This window comes from Gopherus flavomarginatus, chromosome 7 (genome assembly GCF_025201925.1).
Source record: "Gopherus flavomarginatus isolate rGopFla2 chromosome 7, rGopFla2.mat.asm, whole genome shotgun sequence".
NCBI lineage: Eukaryota > Metazoa > Chordata > Testudines > Testudinidae > Gopherus > Gopherus flavomarginatus.
The window spans coordinates 12,701,853-12,721,762 of NC_066623.1; the positions used below are offsets into that span (position 1 = coordinate 12,701,853).

The 19,910-nt window shown below is 43.3% G+C and overlaps 1 protein-coding gene across 2 annotated transcripts in view; it reads left to right on the forward strand.

Moving 5' to 3' along the window:
• The window catches only part of LOC127055547 (serine/threonine-protein phosphatase 2A catalytic subunit alpha isoform), a 78,725-nt gene that overhangs the window by 40,380 nt on the left and 18,435 nt on the right, over positions 1 to 19,910 (forward strand). Inside the window, exon 1 of one of the 2 annotated variants that reach the window (XM_050962681.1) lies at positions 10,963 to 11,279. The exons of the other annotated variant lie outside the window; for it this stretch is intronic. Within the exon in view, the coding sequence (XP_050818638.1) occupies positions 11,178 to 11,279 (102 nt within the window). The 5' untranslated portion in view covers positions 10,963 to 11,177. Of the gene's footprint in view, positions 1 to 10,962; positions 11,280 to 19,910 lie in introns of those variants that run through there. 2 annotated transcript variants of the gene reach the window in all.

Sequence of the window (19,910 nt, forward strand, 5' to 3'; positions counted from 1 at the left end):
AGAGCTAAAATTTCTATTCAATATCCCATTAATTCTCAAGGCCTGACAACAAGGCTCCTGTGTAAGAGAAAAACACCTGCATGCTGTTGGCAAACTGCTGCCTCCCCCCACTGTGAAGCTAACTGGGCAATGAAGAGAGAGCTAAAATGCTGCAACGGATGCCCATATCTCCTTTTCACTCATAAAATCCCCTAATAAATTTACACTAATTATAGGATTGAAAATTTGGCAGACAGTTCAAATTGCCTAGGGTAATGATAACTTTCTGAAACTCATTCCTCCTCCAGACAAAGCATCTGATATCATGAGATAATTCCTGAATTTCAGCTGGTGAAAGCAACACTTATCATTTGGAAAGACCATTTTCATTATCTTTTCAGTTTGCATTCTGAGAAGGAGAAACCATTCTGTTGAATCATCCCAGTCAGATACTGTACAAGCAAAGGCACCAGATTAATATTATTAATTATTAATAATATACAAGATCTGGCTACATGACACACCACCTCCATGTCCCATCAAGTAAGATCAGCATCAGTTAAGGTAATGGCCTTTTGAAGAGGTGTACCAGGCTTTTGCAGCCCCTTGCTGGAGACCCTATTGCTCTGCTATATCATCTCCACCCCTAGGAGCAAGCAGAAGGGAGGAAAAGAATAGCAAAGATTAGTTCTCTGGGCCTGCCTAGAGAGATCTTACTATAATAGCTATTTTGGAAGCTAAAGAAACCTGGTCCTCCAAGACCTAGAAGGCTAGCAGCAGCCAATCAGGGCCTTGCTAGCCCAGATAAAAGGAGTTGCCCTGGCCTAGGGAAGGAAGGGTTTGCTTGTCTAGCTCATAGACTTTAAGATCAGAAGGGACTATGATGATCTTTTAGTCTGACGTCTTGCACAACGCAGGCCACTCCTGTAACAAATCCCTGACCCATGTCTGAGCTATTAAAAGTCCTCAACTTGTGCTTTAAAGACTTCAAGGTGCAGAGAATCCTCCAGCAAGTGACCCATGCCCCATGCTGCAGAGGAAGGCAAAAAAACCCCAGGACCTCTGCCAAACTGACATGGAGGAAAATTCCTTCCCAACCCCAAATATGGTGATCAGCTAAACCATGGGTCAGCAACCTTTCAGAAGTTTGTGCCAAGTCTTCATTTATTCACTCTAATTTACGGTTTTGCATGCCAGTAATACATGTTAATGTTTTTAGAAGGTCTCTTTCTATAAATCTATAATATATAACTAAACTATTGTTGTATGTAAAGTAAATAAGGTTTTTTAAATGTTTAAGAAGCTTCATTTAAAATTAAATTAAAATGCAGAGCCCCTTGGACAGGTGGCCAGGACCCAGGCAGTATGAGTGCTACTGAAAATCAGCTCATGGGCTGCCTTTGGCACACGTGCCATAGGTTGCCTACCCCTGAGCTAAACCCTGAGCCTGTGGGCAAGACTCATCATCCAGACACCCAAGAAAGAATTCTCTGTAGTAACTCAGATATCACCCTATCTAGTGTACTACCACAGACAATTGGGCATATTTACCGCTAATAGTCAGGCCAATTAATTGCCAAAATCAGGCTATCCCATCATACTATCCCCTCCATAAATTTATCAAGCTTAGTCTTGAAGCCAGATATGTCTTTTGCCTCCACTGCTCCCCTTGGCTAGAGGAGCTTGAGTTTGTTTTATGGATGTATTTTACATAGCTAGATTTTCAAGACCTAAGAATCTTAGCTCTGAGATAAGGGTGAAGATAAAGAGGCTAGGTGAGAAGAGACACAGGGAGAAGTGGTGACAAACTGAACCAAACAATATGTGGCTGCTGTTTATAGGGTCACTGGGTTGATAGCTGGTGTGATAGCTGGGCCCAGTTAAAGTGCTATAAACTCCAAGAAGAGTTAGAGCTTATTTGGGAGCCTGAACAAAGGGCTAAATTTAAAGGACCCAGAATCAGGGCTGAAGATCGTAGTAAGGGCAGAAAGGCTGTTTATATATTGGACTCTTTAATACCCCAGAAGGGGTTCATTTGGACTTTGCGACTTGGCTGGAAGGCTGTCACTGAAGACCTACTGAGGTTGGCCTGCAGGAGGCACTGGGGTGAAAGACTGCAATACCTCCCCAGCCATAAGGAAACACTCACGGTGATAGAGATTTGACAATTTCCATAGCTCAGAGAGAGGTTATGAGTCTATTAGAGGAGTGGGTGGATGAGGTTCTATAGCCTGTGATAAGCAAGAAGTCAGACTGAAGGCCCCTTCTGGCCTTGAAGTCTGAGCCGCAGAAAAAAAAGGGGTAGAGGAGGCAGGGCAAAAAGGGGTAGAGGAGGCAGGGCAGGAGCTTGGAGTGCTGGGAGAATGATGCTGGTAGCATAAATCTTTTGATGGGGAAGGGGGGGTCACAGCAAACAGTTGGCGGAGGAAAAAAAAGTATCCATAATTAGGGCTGTCAAGCGATTAAAAAAAGTAATTGTGATTAATTGTGAAATTAATTGCACTGTAAAACAATAATAGAATACCATTTAAATATTTTTGGATGTTTTCTATATTTTCAAATATTGATTTCAATTACAACACAGAATACAAAGTGTACAGTACTCACTTTGTATTTTTGATAAGTACTGTATTTGCACTGTAAGAAAAACAAAAGAAATAGTATTTTTCAATTCACCTAATACAAGTACTATAGTGCAGTCTTTTTATCATGAAAGTTGAACTTACAAATGAAGAATTTTGTAAAAAAAAATCATTCAAAAATAAAACAATGTAACATTTTAGAGCTTGCAAGTCCACTCAGTCCTAGTTCCTGTTCAGCCAATTGCTCAAACAAATTTGTTTACATTTGTAGGAGATAATGCTGCCTGCTTCTTGTTTACAATGTCACCTGAAAGTGAGAACAGGCGTTTGCATGGCACTGTTGTAGCCGGCATCGCTGTTGTGCCAGATGCGCTAAAGACTCATATGCCCCTTCATGCTTCAGCCACCATTCTAGGGGACATGCATTCATGCTGATGGGTTTTGCTCGATAACAATCCAAAGCAGTGCGGACCGACGCATGTTCATTTTCATCATCTGAGTCAGATGCCACCAGCAGAAGATTGATTTTTCTTTTTGGTGGTTTGGGTTCTGTAGTTTACACATTGGAGTACTGCTCTTTTAAGACTTCTGAAAGCATGCTCCACACCTTGTCCCGCTCAGATTTTGGAAGGCACTTCAGATTCTTAAACCTTGGGTCAAGTGCTGTAGCTATCTTTACAAATCTCATGTTGGTACCTTCTTTGCGTTTTCGAAATCTCCAGTGAAAGTGTTCTTAAAATGAACAACATGTGCTGGCTCATCATCCGAGACTGCTATAACATGAAATATATGGCAGAATGCAGGTAAAACAGAGCAGGGGACATGCAATTCTCCCCCAAAGAGTTCAGTCACAGATTTAATTAACGTATTATTATTTTAACGTGTCATCAGCAAGGAAGCATGTCCTCTAGAATGCTGGCCAAAGCATGAAAGGGCATATGAATGTTTAGCATATCTGGCACGTAAATATCTTGCAATGCCGGCTACAAAAGTGCCATGCAAATGCCTGTTCTCACTTTCTGGTGACATTATAAATAAGAAGAGGGCAACATTATCTACTGTAAATGTAAACAAACTTGTTTGTCTTAGCGACTGGCTGAACAAGAAGCAGGACTGAGTGGACTTGTAGGCTCTGAAGTTTTACATTGTTTTGTTTTGGAGTGCAGTTATGTAACAAAAAAAAATCTACGTTTGTAATTTGCACTTTCACCACAAAGATTGCACTACAGTACTTGTATGAGGTGAATTGAAAAATATTATTTTTATTTATCATTTTTACAGTGCAAATATTTAATTTCAATTACATCACAATGCAATATATATGAAAATGTAGAAAAAATCCAAAATATGTAATATATTTCAATTGGTATTCTATTAACAGTGCGATTAAAACTGTGATTAATTTTTTTTTAGGTAATCACATTAGTTAACTGATTAATCGACAGCCCTATCCATAATTCAAGTAGAAGAAGGCAGGGTCTGATGTCATTCTGGGCATCTAGAGAATTGGGAAGGTGGTTGCTACTGGGTTTGGGATGACCTAGGTTCCTGAGTTGACTCCCTTCTCTCTTTCCCTCCCAATGCTTTTCATTCTCTGACAGCCACATGGACTGGGGAAGGAGGTCCCAGCTGCTTCAGATCTGAGAGGGTGAGGGGACAAGGGAAACCTAGCTGGGCTTCAGCTCTTGCCCTGTTCTTGGTTCTCCTGGCCGGGGAGTTCCCTAGCTCCTGGGGATTGGCTCCACTCCATAGGAATGTTCTTCCTTCTTGTAATTTAGAATTATGGCTTATTTTTGTATTATTTATTATTACACTAATTTAAGTTATGCCTGACAGTCTCTGCTCTGATGATGCCTGGGTGGAGTGGCAGGTGTGGTTGCAGGTCAAGATTAAGGTACACTGACAGCAGCACCTGATGGCATAATGCCAGACTTGAGTCAGTCCTGTTAGCCCACTTGCATAAGCATTAAACTTGATTCCAAACTTTCCTCAAGCCAAAAAGGTGTATTCATTGTAGATGCTGTATAAAGTGAACTGTGATACATCAATAATTTCAGGGTGCTGCAGCATGTTCTTCTACTACACCCTTATAATAGGGATTTTGGTTAGAACATTCTATTATGTAAGATGTAAACTACATTCAGAACCATAATAATTATCTTAACTGCATCACTATCTATTTATAACAGCCAAGATGCGAGGCACAGAAATTCAGTATAGTATTGTCTAGAGAACAAAATGTAACAGGGTTGATCTGTTCATTAAATTGAAATCTGATTACGTATTTGTTTAAAAAGGAGATTCCTTATTAGTATTAATAATAGATAAATAATAACATAATGCATTTATCAGTCACATTGAAACAAATTTAAAATTCTGATCTAAGAATAGCTTTTCTGTGAAGTGCCTGTTACGTTCACAGGCCCTTTCTCATTTTACCAGGTTTCTTTGTATTTGAGCATGAATATGGAGTCTCAAATGGAATTTTTTCTCCCTCCTGAATACTTTGCCCTATATATAGGAAAAGGTCAGATTTATTTGAACTCTGACCTGTTTACAAATGTGGAGTTGCCTCCTAGTCAAGTCAATAGGCGTCGCAAGTGCTCAGCACTTCTCAGAATTAGGTCCCTGAGCTGAAGATGAACTGGATAAAAGGCACTGGTTAGCATTTGCTTTAGGACTTTTATTAGGGTGACCAGATAGCAAGTGTAAAAAAATCAGGACAAGGATGGGGGGTAATAGGAGCCTATAAAAGAAAAGCCCCCCAAACCAGGACTGTCCCTATAAAATTGGGACATCTGGTCACCCTAAGTTATATTTTGGAAGTGAACGTAAATACAAGTGAATCTGCCCTGGGGCAAAATTCTATGTCTTCCCCTTCCCTAGTTGTAGTATCTCCAAACCAAAACCAGCCTCAGCCCTGGATTATCAGTCACACTGGCTTGGTGACCTTGTGGTTAAACTTTTCATTACCATTTGAATAACTCGGGTGTGATTCATCCATCTAGGCAAAGAGGGTTGGTCATTATTACAGGGGCTTTGTGAGATGAGGCGTTAATTGGAGAAGGAGACTCTGAAAACCCTTGGTTATAATCAGAAAAAAATGCCTAGGAAAAAAACATAACCAACACCACTTATGTCAGCAAAGTTCAGCATTGTCAAGTTGGGGAACTATTCCTTGCTTGGGTTCAAGAAAGGGAAAAGAATTATAGCTCACAGATAGAAGTAAAATCATGTATTCCCTTGGCTAAATTGTGTCTTACTTCTCTCTGTTGGCCTTGGAGCTGGGCTATAGAAGCATAGCTGCAGAAGAAAGGTACTCTGGTGCGTTGGGTCTGTAAAGAGCAGATCCAGGTAGAAGGCCTGTGGGACTACAGGGGGAAGGGCAGTGCTTTGCACTCTTTATATTTGCTGACAAAAGGTGCAGCATATGCTCGTCCTGGTGTTGCCGGCACAAAGTGCCCAAGGCCAAGCAACAGCGGAAGGGTCCGTCACCCGGTGTGCCGTGCCAATAAACACACCAGGGTGGAGAAGCAAACAAAGTTTATTTGAGATCTCAAAGCGGTGCAAGGAGACGAACGCCTCAAATCATGCACACCTAAAACAAGCGGCTTTTCTCTTTTATACCCAAGTTGTTTACTACAAAACCTGCTAACAAGCTCATCCCCCGTTCCACCTTCCCTCTTCTGTCCAGCTGTAGACATATACATTTTATCTAAAAGCGGCCTTGAGTTCATTTCAGCCTAACTCCAGTCTATTACAACAAATCACTGGCTGCCGACACTACACTTTTGCAGCTGTTAACACATTAGGTTACACTAGGTTACACAAAGTGTTTAACATGGAGGAACATTGGTTCATTGAGGCCTGAGAAGGCGGGCTTCATCGGCACTCGTGATCTTCCACCCTCCCGAGTTACCTAGGGTTATGCCTAGTGACACCAACACTGGGTTTATAAAAAGGTAGGGGGAGGGAATCCTGGTCTCTTTGCCAATTTAGCTGGCTCCTTAGGACTATGAAGCATGCCTGAGTGCATTAGCCAGTTGCCCTCTACGTGGGTAGGAATCATTGATGTCTGTTTTGCCACAGCCCTGTTCACTGGGATAGAAAAAGAAGATACTTTCTGCTCCTGCACAGGTCTAGCTAGAATTTAGACCTTACATTTTGTTTGAAGTTGACTTTAAAGGAAGTGAAGACCACAGCCACTTAGCTACAATATTAGATATATTTAAATCCTACATAATTTGGATTTCTGAAGTTGGCTGTTTCAGTCAGAAACAGTTGTCATTCCCTTACGTGTGGGTAGGAAGAGCAGAGAAGAGATTCCATCCAGAGCACAAGAAAGATTAGGTGGGATTTATGTCAATACAATGCATATGGGAGGTGCCACATGTATGTTCCTTGCAATAAAACCCTGTAACATATTACTTCCATGGCAACTGCCTGTTTATGATCTGTTCCATGTTCCAAGAGTTTAAAAGAAGCTTCTGGAAATGATCATCAGGCAATAGGAACGCATTTCTGAATTAGTGGTGTGAAGTATGTTGATGTGAGCATGTCAGCAAACCTAAAGTGCTGTGGGACTGATTCAGCAGAACACTTGAGCATGATGTGCTTAAGTTTTTTGCTGAACTGGAGCCTCTAAACCCACCACCGTTGCTGACTCCCTCTCTGGCAAGACACTTACAGAGGAAGAAACTAAGATAGAGAGGATAACATAGGGAAGTAAGCACTATTACCCCATCTCAGAGTTGCTGCAAGATTAATGAGAGAATGTTTGTAAAGTGTTCTGAAGATTCAAATTGTTAAGTAAATGCCATGATTGTTATATTCAGACCCAGCTAGGTGTTCTGCAACTAATTAGGGGAACACATTGAACACAACATGGCAGGTTTTCTTGTGATGAAATATAAAATATGGGGGGTGAGGGAGTGTAACACTGAATAACAGAAGTGTGTGATCTGAGAGATTTTGTTGTTGAAGGAATTAACTTCATATGGAAGAAAATGTGGGTGCTATGTGCTTTTGAAACTCAGATCTATGGTGCCTTAGGGTGGGGATACAATATTTGAAGTTGAAAATGTTGGGTTATGTTTTTGGCTGGAGGGTGGGATATATTTATACTTGACTGTGTGTGTGTGTGTGTGTGTGTGAGTGTGAGTGTGAGTGAGAGAGAGAGAGAGGTTGTTTGATTTTATATTTGCATGGGCACAAACACAAAGAAATTGTTGCATTTTTGAAAAATAAAGAAATAGGGCCACCCTCTCCATGCTTTCTGGCCAGAATAACCAAAAAGCTCATATTGAAAGTGTCCTAAACATACTGATATTTTCAGAGTAACATTTTTTTTATAAAGTGTTTAGGTTCCTCACAGAAGGGTTTATCTAGGAATGTAACATTAGCCAGACCAGATCTTGCCTCCTGCAGTAATCCATACCTGATGCTTCAGAGGTAGGCAAACATCCCCTTTAATGCTGTTTGCTGCATGCAATCTTCTCTACAGTTTGATACTTTGTCAGACTTTGCAGGCCCTTATTTCTGCTTACTGTTGGCTGGAAGGATCTGGTGGTAGCAGATTCATCACTTTTATCAACAGCTGTGGTTCTGAGGTCTAAAATCATTTTTAATATAACTCTATGGACTACATGGCTGGAGATATACCAGGGAAGAATTTGGCCTTGAATTCATAATGGGGGAGCCACATTGACATTGTCCCTTTTGGTATGCTCATCAGTGAGGATTTGCTGCTCTGGTTTTTTTGCTGTCCTCTTCTCAGTCTAATACTTTTTTCCAAAGATACTTATACCCTCATTATAGGGTGAATCAGATAGCTCAAAGTTTGCAGTGCCCTGCTGGTGACTAGTGACCACAATGGCAACTTTTGTAACATTAATTATGATGCATTTTTACAACACCACTGATGGAAACACCCTGTCCCAACTCTAATATTAGAGCCCTGGAGATGTCACTGTAGGTCATGTGTTAATTAAGCTGAAAGATGGGCACTGTCACCCGTTAGGGGAGCAGGTAATTTACACTTATAAATGCTATATTTATTTTATTTTCCCATGATAGTTTGTTCCAGTATAAAGAAAACAACAAACCCCTCCCATGTCCTATTTAATAGAAAACTTGAATTTTCTTCCTAGGCAATATTAATGGGAGGAAAAACCCCTCTCACAATTAATATCACCTTCCAAATAAGGCTGTTTCTAACAATGGCAGTGATGACTTGAGTGTGAGCAAAGCTATGTCCAGCAATCAGTTGGCTCAGCTTGACTCAAATACTACAAACTGGGTGGGCCTAATTCAGTGTTGTCCTGAAACTTGTGAAGTCATTTAAATCAGTCTAAAGTGAGTGTAAAATACAGTTATCAGTGTAGGCTGCACCAATTTTAGTCTTTCTGTGGACATTTCATGCATCCTTAGCTAGAGAGTTATAGTAGTCTAATTTAGTGGCTCTTAACCTTTCCAAGCTACTGTACTCCTTTCAGGAGTCTAATTTGTCTTGCATACCCCCAAGTTACACCTCACTTCAAAACTACTTGCTTACAAAATCAGGTGTAAAAGTGCCATAGTACATTACTGAGAAAAAAGCTTATTTTCTTTTTTTTTAACCATAGAATTATAAAATAAATCAATTCGAATAAAAACATTGTATTTTTCAGTGTATAGTATATAGAGCTGTATAAACAAGTGTCTGTATGAAATTTTAGTTTGTACTGACTTTGCTAGTACTTTTTATGTAACCTGTTGTAAAACTAGGCAGATATCTAGATGAGTTGAGGTACCCCCTGGAAGACCTCTGCATACCCCCAGAGGTACATGTACTCTTGGTTGAGAACCACTGGTCTAACTCAGAGATGATGAAAGTTAAAGAACCACTCACATTTGGGTGAGAATGTAGTCAGAGTAAGGGGAACAATTTTGTTGCCAAATTAAAATACAGGAAACATCTTAACAACTGCTCTATATAATAATACTAATGATTGAAGATGACGCAAAGGCTTCTCAGATTCTTTATTTCTATGGTCTTATTTCCCCAGATCACAGGGGATAACCTATTGGCAATTTCTTCTAAGTGGTTCCTACTAAGCCTAATCTTGGTTTACAGTTGGGCCACCAGCTGCTCGTCCATCTGCAGATAGTGAGACATCTTGCTGATGATGGAAGCTGCATCAGTGGAGATATACAGTTGGAGTAATATTCTCATTAAGGGCACATGAATCTGTGTAATCTTACCTTGCAGTATTATAGATGTGGTGGGAGAAGGGATAGAGTATTGAGCCAGGTAGGTTTCTGTTACGAGTGACTTTGCTAACAAGACTGTGCACCCACCACAGCCCTCTGTGACTTCTCTACTAGAAATGAGTGGTTCCAGCAAAGGGCAGACCCATTCACTCCTGCAGGATCTCATACATGTCATTAACGCTGTATGATCTACAGCATGAAATGCCTCAGCAAGGTTGAGGAGGATGGATGCAGAGACGGATTTTGTCTCCTAGGCCAGGAGCAGGTCACCTCAGTTCTAGCTTTCCCCAGCCTAGCCAGAGCAATGGTTTTTGCTGCGTCTCGCGGGGCATGCTGACCTTTCCTTGTAAGCCGAACGCTTCAGACCACTTACAACTCATCAGCTACTTTACCTTTCTGTGGTGTCATGGTGACTAATATCACCTGCGCCCCGACGCTCTCAGGAAAACCACACGGCTGAGGCTATCCTACGGGCCACTCAGCACCACCAGGTGAGGAACAGGCACCCACTACCTCCCCGTGGAGAGCCGGCTCCGGGGAGTGGGTGTGGAGGGAGCACCCTGCTGGGGAGGGGGGTTGCCTAGTGTGAGGGGCGGCACCCTGTCGGGAAGGGGGCTCGAGCCGGCTCTCCGCGGGCTGTAGGGGGCGGGCTGAGCCAGCTCTGCAACAAAAAGACTTTACACAGGAGCCGGTGTCTGCCATGAAGGGATCCAATCACCCTCTGCGGGGCGGACCAGCCCTTCCTAACGCTGCTCCGGACTGGAGTCTAGACTGCGCATGCTCTAATCGTCTCCAGTCGCTCAGTTCAGGCACCCTCACCCCTCGCTTCGTTATTGATGCTACGCATGCGTCGCCGTCCAGCCGTTCTCCTCTTCCTTTTGATCCAGCACTGCACATGCGTCCTTCCATTCGTCCGTAAAACACTGTGAGTTACGCATGCGCTAATCCTGACATCGCCACGGCGTTGAAGTAAGCATGCGCTGATATTTCGGGCTTCCTCCCTTTGCTGCAACTATTACGCATGCGCTGCCTCTCTTCGGCTGGCCCCGCCCTCTTATTATACGTACACGCATGCGCTTCCTTCTCGTCCGCTTCTGCGCATGCGCCGTGTTACCCCTCCCCCTTCTGGGGGAAGCAGAGGGGGGTGACGTCAGGGCGCGGCGGCCATTACACGGAGGGGAGTGAAGAACGAGTGAGCGGTAGAACCGGTGCGGGGAGCCGGACTCTAGCCGTGGGAGCTGTTAGCGTCTGCCGCCGCCACCGCGCCTCCCGTGTGTCCTGTGAGGCCGCGGCTTGGAGCGGATCGTAGGGGGTGGCGTGGCAGAGCCAAGCGGCAGGAGCCGGTGAGGAGAGCGGGCGCGCGGCATGGAGGAGAAGGTCTTCACCAAGGAGCTCGACCAGTGGGTGGAGCAGCTCAACGAGTGCAAGCAGCTGTCCGAGGGGCAAGTGAAGAGCCTCTGCGAGAAGGTAAGTGGAGCTGGGGGCTGGGAGGCAGGGAAGAGCGAGCAATACTCTGCCGTGAGGCGAGACCTGGGAAAGGGAGTCTGGGCTGGGGGCGCGAAGCGGAGGAGGCGGCCGAATGCGGCGCTTCTGACAGGGTGAGAAGAAGGAGGGGGCTGGGGAAGGGCTTGTGGGAGGGGAGTGGGGTTGGTCTCTCCGAGGGGCAGCTGCGGGAGTAGGGCAGGGCAGAGCTGGGGGGCTCCATGGATTAGTCTCCTCGGGCGGGGCCGATTTTTTCCTAGCGCCGCTGCGGCTGCCTGAAGCTGTCTCGCCCTGCGGGAATAGCGGGTCCTAGACCTCCGAGGCGGGGGTATCCTCCTCCCGGGCAGTTCTGCGCCCCCTGTCGCTCCGCTCGGAGACTGACTCCTCCCCCTGCTTTTCACTGCCTCCTAAAATGGCGCCTCTCGCAGGGATTCTCCGGGGCGAAGAGACCCTTGTGCACATCAGCCATCCTCGGCGCTCGGGGTATTTCGCTCGCGGTGTCATCAGCTAGTTCCTCTTCCCGGGTCCGTGCTAGCCGTGCGAAGGCAAATCCATAAAGCAACACGTTGCACGCGTCCAAACGCTAATCCTCTTTTCTCTAATGCCCCAGCCCCACTTTCCATTTTTAAAACAATGTTCGAAATATCGTTGGAATTGCTCAGTTGTGTGAGCAGAATATGGGAGTGTTGTGGCCACAAATTTGTATCTTCTGTGTTACCAGGCTAATCTCCAACCCATTCTGTAACTGTTGGCATATTGGAGCACTTGGGAACAAGATGCTAGTCCCCTTGGGACAGTTAATACATGTTTGTTTTTCTTGTAACAGTCCACCAAAATAGCAGGAATTAAAGTGAAGTGAAAATTTAATTTTAAGGTGGTAATGTAACTGTTCCCATCTCCCCTTCCCCCTAACAAGTAATTTGGATTTGGGATTTTCTGACTCCTTCATTGCATTCATGTTTTTTTAACTTCATGATGTGTTTGGAATGGCCTTTAAAATGTAGTTGGGAATTAGATTAATTTGAGGTATTGGTTTCTCTTTGCAGGAGTTTCTAAATTTTGTCTGAAGTAAACTTAAGAAGTAACAAACTTCATGTTATGCAACTATGTGGAATTGTTATGGGTGTTGAGGATTGAACGTTATAATCTGTTTTGGGGGTCATTCTTATGCTCACGGATTTCATCAGTTTAGAGAAGCTGTGCAAACTTTACCTAGAGAATATGTGTGTGTGTGGGGGGGAAGTTGGACAAGTACATTTTCATGACAATTTTGCAAAGCTGTTGCAGAGGATGTATAATCTCTTGTTTTGTATTTCCCCTTCAACATGTGCTTTAATGCCAGAAGATGAAAAACTTATGCTAGAGCAATTATTTTGTTTTTTCTTAAACTAGTCTATTTGCAGTGCAGTGGCTTTCTGACATGTGACCAAAGTCTTATATGTGTGTGAATAGGTAATTCATTCTAGGTAAATGGAAATGTGCACCATGGTAAGATCACTTGGAGCAATGAATGATGTGGCATTCTCATTCCTGGGTTTTAGAAACAATTTTTGTGCAGGTCACAATACACTCTCCTTTAATACCAGCCTGTCTTTCACAAATGGCATTCTAATTTTGAATACTAGTCAAGTTATGTTGACTTTTCAGTTACAAGTTTTTATGGCTTAGCATAAGGGTGTGCATATAATTCTAGTGTGGGGGAAATATTTGAGGAGTGTTTGAGGGAATTCAGGTTGCAGAGTTTGAGACATCGCTGATGTACACCCGCTGTAAATACTTTTACTTTATCCCTAATACTGAAGAGCCTGATTTGGCATTGTCTGTCATCACTACAGTGTGTTGTTGGAATCTGCTTCTTTCCACAGGGTTCTTTGTAATCTTGATAGTCACTGAAAAGTATTTTAATAGACAAGTGCACATTAATGCACTGAGTGCAAACTTTACAATTGTAAAGTATTCCAACACTTCAGTTTTGTTCAAATTATGGTGAACATTTAAGTCTCTAAATTGTAATGTTTCAAATAGGTAATAAGACATAAGTGCAAAAATTTTGTCATATGCTTGAGCACAATATACTCATCTTTTTCTTAAATTACTCTTCCAAATGATATATAAAGTAGTATCCTAGTAAGTGAGGTGATGTCTATACATATACCTTAATAATTGTTAAAATAATGAATAATGCTTTACAAATACACAAGACTAGTTCCCTGCCACATGAGCTTGCAATTAAATTAAACACAATGACAATTTACTACGCTTGGTGGGCATGTGGGGAATCTGAACACTGTTAGGAAGGATGTTTGGGAAAGGAGACTTAAGGAAAGCAGCTTGGTTGAGGCAAGGAGAGAAAACAAAGACTGGGAAGGGAATTGACTCAGCATTGCAGTTTCTGAGTTTCTTACTACCAAATGGAATCCACATCCCTGAGTGAAATGCCCAGGCTTCCCTGTATGATGCATGGGAAGAACTAGGTGCCTAAGAATGGAATCCATAGAAGCCAGCAAGTTGAGCATAGAAAATGCCATGGGGTTGTGTGTATGGCATGAGTTCCACTTCTCAAAGGGAGTTAGGTGCCTAACTCCATTTGGGGTTAACAGCCATGAACACTTTCCTGGAGTTAAAGAACCTAAACCAGGGATGGGCAAACTATGGCCCACTGGCTGGATCCGGCCCACCAGCTGTTGTAATCCGGTCCTTAAGCTCCCACTGGGGAGCAGGGTCTGGGGCTTGCCCTTCTCTGGCACTCCAGTCAGGGAGCAGGGTTGGGAGCCACTCTATGCAGCTCCCAGAAGCAATGGCTTGTCTCCCCTCTGGTTCCTATGCTTAGGGGCAGCCAGGGGGCTCTGCTCTGCATGCTGAACCTGCGGAAGGGCCGGTGTGCAGCAGACCCACCTGGCCGTGCCTCTGCATAGGAGCCGGAGGGTGGACATGCTGCTGCTTCCGGGAGCTGCATTTGAGGTAGGGGCAGGCTCTGGGCAGCACATCTGAGCCAGTGTCCCAGTCCCCTGCCTCAGCCCTGATACCCCTCCCACCCTTCAAACCCCTCAGTCCCAGCCCGGAGCACCCTCCTATAACCCAGACCCCCCAGCCCCACCCCAGAGCCCACATCCCCAGCCAGAGCCCCTACTCCCTCCCACACCCCAACCCCAATTTCGTGAGCATTCATGGCTCACCATACATTTTCCAACCTAGATGTAGCCCTTGGGCCAAAAAGTTTGCCCATCCCTGCCCTAAGACCTCTCTTGCCTCCTCCCCCAAAAAAACACAGACTGAGGAGGAGATGGTAGTGCCCCCTTATAACCTTTAGTCCGGTGGTTAGCACAGTCACAATGTGGTAGACATGGGTTCAGATTTCCTCACCATCTGATGTGGAGCAGAGATTTGAACCTGTCCCCCACTTCTCAGCAGAATGCCCTAGCCACTGGGCGAAGTGGTATTCTGGGGTTGGTATTTCAGTATTTCCCATTGAAGCTGTTTCACTATATATAAATTAAATATTAATTGGGCTGGAGAGAGTGAAAATGACTATAGTCCAGTGGGTAGGCCATTCTCCTGTTGCGTGGGAGATGTTGGTTCAAATCCATGCTGCAAATCAGAGGAAGGAATTGAACCCAGATCTCCCGCATCCTCGCAGAGTGCTGTAAGCACTTGTCTTTAAGGTGTAGAACTGATAAATGAAATTGGTTTTAATTTATTAATGTAACTTCTGTTCACCATCCACACTACACTTGCCTACACTGTAACTTCTGTTCCATATTGTAATTCAAACTCCATTTTAAAACACTCACTCCATTTTGTAAAAGCTTCCTCCAACCTTCATTTTTCCAAACCCTGCTGTAATCTTATTAGTTTAGTTTAGATGTGTAAATGAGGTATGTGTGGATGACAGAATCAACCTCCAGCCCCAGCCTGTCCTGATGAGATAAAGTTCAAATACCAATGGCTGAAGACCTAGACAACAGCCCTAAACAAAGTAAGAAGCATCCACCCTAAAAAGAAAAGGACAACAGAAGAAAGATCAAAGCCAGGTTCAAGGCTGAAAGTCACGCCTGCAATTGATGGGTGATCAGTCCAAACCCAGAGGCAGCGTGACACAGCAAAACCTATAGGCTTTGAATCCAAACTAAAAGCCTATAAAAATGAAGGGTGAGATGAGAGACTCTGGGTAACATTCTGCTGCCAACATGGAAGGACATCAGTGCCTGCCCAACAGAGACCCAGCTTGTCCTTGTGCCCGGCTTCCTGGCCAGTTAGCCACCACAAGCTACGAACCCAAGCTACAAAATCAAGCTATGAACTTAAGCTATCTTCAGGACTGGTAACCATGCAGCAGCTGCAGAACATCTGATGGATGTGTGTGTGTGTATATATAGGTATTAGGTATAATGTGTGTGTATAAGAATTAAGATATTAGTTATTAGTCATAAATCAAATTATCATAATAAATGTGGTATCTTTGTCTTGCCCCCTGAAAAGATCCTGTGTAGTTTTGTATGTACAACAAAGGTTATGTGGGCTGGACACCATTATATTCCTGTGGGGTTCTGTATAGGGCCTGACCCAGTAGATGTGCTTTAAGGTTAATTCTAATAATGCCTACTGGATTTGGCCCTTCAGGGAAGGTAGTGGTGGGGGAACACCTCCTTTTAAGATCCTGCTGGGACTTAGGCATGAGAGAGGCATATGGAGTCAGGATGGAGGCAGTATTGCCATGATTGCTGGCAGATAAATTTTAAGTGCTGCTGGGACTTCATAAAAAGAAAAACCTATGTACCTATGGCATTAGGTGGCAGTTGCTGAATGGATGTTTTTAGGATCTGAATTGTGGACGTAGATGACTAAAGTGGCAGTTAGATGCATTACTTCCTTTGTGGATCTTTCCCTCAGGGCTTATGTATAATGGTGATGAGCACTGCAGAAGTACGTCTTATACAGCTGGTAGGAAAGATGACCTAAACTGAACCATTTTTGATAGAGAGAAGGGAAGTTGAAACACTCATAAGGTGAGAGAAGCAGTTTTTTAGCAGTAAGGGTAGATTGAAACAATGAGACCTTTTAGCCACAACAAAGAAGGAAATAAATGTAAAAAGTTGTTCTGAGATTGTGAAGATGAGGGAATTGTCAGTGGGCAAGATGAGAGGTAGTAGAAAGAAATAAGTTTGGCATAAATGGTAGTCAGACTTCAAGGGTGAGATAACAGAAATGAGAGTAGATAGGTAACAGGAATGGCCAGAGAAGGGGACATAGTTGATCCTCTGGCATGAATCTGCTTCAACTTGTAAAGATATATCTACCCCCACTGAAACTGACAGTTCCTTGCACATCTATAAAATTAGCTTAATACACAAACTTCAACTAAAATAACTAAATTGGTTTAAAGTCGCACCTTTTGTTATTTAGGTGCAGCTCTGTGAGATTGCTTAATTTGGAATAAATATCCTATTTTGATCTAGCAGGAGGAATTTTGTTGTACAGACTTAAGGCTTGTCTTCATAGTGAGGCAGTGCACACCAGAATGGTCTAAATTGTAGAGTGCTTTAATGTGTGTGTTGCATTCTAACTGTTCCGTGTAGACCTGCTGACATGCTCTAAAAGGTACTTAGTATATTTTGATGTAGTCCCATTGGAAATAGTACTGTGTTAACATGCACTATGAGTCTTTTTTTAGAGTGCATCAGCAGGGCCTACATGAGACAGAATTCTTCCATCCACCTCCTAGCATGACGGGGTTTGGTTGGCTTAACTATGTTGCTCAGTGGTGTGGATTTTCCCTATGTCTGAGTGATTTAGCTGGGTCTATCCAATTTTTTAGTGTAGACCAGGCCTTACTGACTCTAAAGGGAGTTTCAGTGAGAGATTGAAGTGGAAATGAAGCTTCCTGTTGGTTCCAAGACATGAATAGAAGGCTGGAGAAGGAGAGAATAATTGAAAATTGAATGGGATTAAGGGTGAGTTTATTAACAAAATAGGATACTTGAAAGTTGGAGTTGAATTAAATAATAGTTGTGCCTTTTAAAGGGGAGTAGCAGTATTGAATATATATTACGTTTTACAGACTTAAAGTGCTGTGATAAGAAAAATCAATTTATGGACAAAATATACAAGAATCCATTATAACTTTTGTCTGATAAGGATTATCAGACCTTGAATTCTGCCATTCAAGAAGCTTGGGTTGTGTGCATTGTAAATTGGAGCTAGTGGAATAGTAATAAGTCTGAGGGTTCTGTTCTTTCCTTCTTCAACTCTCCTGGTTAAGAATACACATCTGTTTGCATTATTCCATGCTGTAATATAATGACTCTAATCTAGTTGCTCCATTAATATACCACCTTATCGTATTGTGCCCGGTCACATAGTGAATGGTGACTATGCTATAACTTGGCAAAATGTCCACTGGATGTATGAAAGAAATAACTCCTTGAAATACTAGTTTTCTAAATTTTTATTTTTTCAAATTAAAAATAAAACTGCAGTCATGAATGGTGATTAGATGTTTTTTCAATAGTTGATATTTATTCTAAGATGAATGGCTTCTTAGGGTATGGCTACACTTGCAGCTGTACAGCACTGCCGCGGGAGCGCTCCCGCAGCAGTGCTTTGAAATGCAAGTGTGGTCGCAGCGCTGCAGGTACTCCACCTCCCCGTGGGGATTAGTTTGCAACGCTTGAAGCCGCGCTCCCAGTGCTGGGGCACTGTTTACACCGGCGCTTTGCAGCACTGTAACTTGCTGCATTCAGGGGTGTGTGTTTTCACACCCCTGAGCGAGACAGTAGCAGCGCTGTAAAGCGCTAGTGTAGCCAAGGCCTTAGTGTATAACTGATGCATCTTACAGGTGTTGCTTTGCTTATGTGTTCCATTTATTAAAAATATAATAAAACTTGGACACATCACTTAAACCATAGCTTGTTGCTATTTGGTAGCCACGCTTCTAATGTTAATTTTGATAACACTGCATTGTGTGAAGATTCCTTAATGAGTGTTTGTAAATTGAGGGCAGTATAAATCCCTCATGATCAGGTATAGACCAGCTCATAATGCGAGTATGCAAGGAAGGGGAAAGCAAGGCATAAACTCTAAGTTCTGGAACATGGGCTGCTTTTCATACTGCTTGGTGTTCACAGTGCATTACTGGGAGAAGGAGCAATGATCTAGTTGCCCTCTGGCCTGTCTGCAAACGAAGTATGCTGAAAAGAGATGTAGCAGGGGAGTGTTGTGTAGTTTCAGGAGCTCAGATGCCACCTTACAGATGCATTAAGGGCTGAATTATGATATCGTAGTTTTTAGAAACTCCAGTCAGTGTCCTGTTTATACAACTAGCACAAAATAAATGTTGATACAGTCCCTGCCCTGGAGATTGTACAATCTATAATTGGGCCACTCTTTTTAGACTTGATTTTTAAGGGGGGGGAGAAATCCATTACTATGTAAGAAAATCTTTTCTTAAAGCTGCAACTGCTTTGTTCTACCTCTGTATATCTGTTGCTAGCAAAATATCTAGTAATGAATTGGTGCAGTTAAACCAGTACTGAACATGGATTAACTGCAGGTGTGGCAAGAGCAAACGCATTCAGCACTCTGCCAGAAACTTTGGTCAAAACCTGCTCTTACCATAGTTTAGGAAACAGTGGGACACTCTGTCCTTAGCTACACTTGTACTTAACCTGTGTTCAGCACTTGTCAACAATAGGTAACTTTCCTAGTGTAAACAGGTTTATAAAGCTATACAAACTCAACTGACATTCTTTTGTAATTAATGGCATAATTTACTTGTTATTACAGACTTTTTCATTGAGTCAGCTCTTCATAGCAATCTAAATTTGAAACCTGATTTGTACTTGTAATTTAGTTTGAGACTATTTACGATTGAGAACAAATTTAACAAGCAGGTAATTTAGGCCCATTGTAGACCTCTGAACTTGACTACCCACTCAGCTTTAATTAAAGTGGTGCTGCTGTAGGTTGAAAGCATGATCTCTGACAACAAAGCTTGTTTATGGATCCTGAGGGCTAATTCAGTTTGATACAAAATGTGTGGCCTGGCATTATGTATCTTTAACTTCATGCAAAACTGTTCAAATAGTTTATAACAGTGCCCGAGAGCTCTGTAAAAATGAGCTTGCTTTGTTTGAACTTGCTGCAAACAGCTGGAAAGCTGCACTAAAGGGGCAGCTGGGGATTCCTTGGTGTAGTGCAGGGGTGGGAAAACTTTTTGGCCCGAAGGCCACATCTGGGTATGGAAATTGTATGTCAGGCCATGAATGCTCACAAAATTAGGCGTTAGTGTGCAGGAGGGGGCTCGAGCTCCGGCTGGGGGTGGTGTCTCTGGGGTGGGCTGGGGATGAGGGTTGGGAGTACAGGAGAGTGCTCCTGGCTGGGACCGAGGGGTTCAGAGGGTGGGAGGGGGATCAGGGTTGGGGCAGTGGGTTGGGGCATAGGAGGGGGTCGGGGTGCAGGATCTAGGTGTCGCTTACCTCAACCAGCTTCTGGAAGCTGTAGCATGTTCCCCCTCCAGCTCCTATATGGAGGTGTGGCTAGGCAGCTCTGCGTGCTGACCTGTCTGCAGGACCCTGGTCTGCAGCTTCCATTGGCTGGGAACCTGTTGGCGGGGGTGGT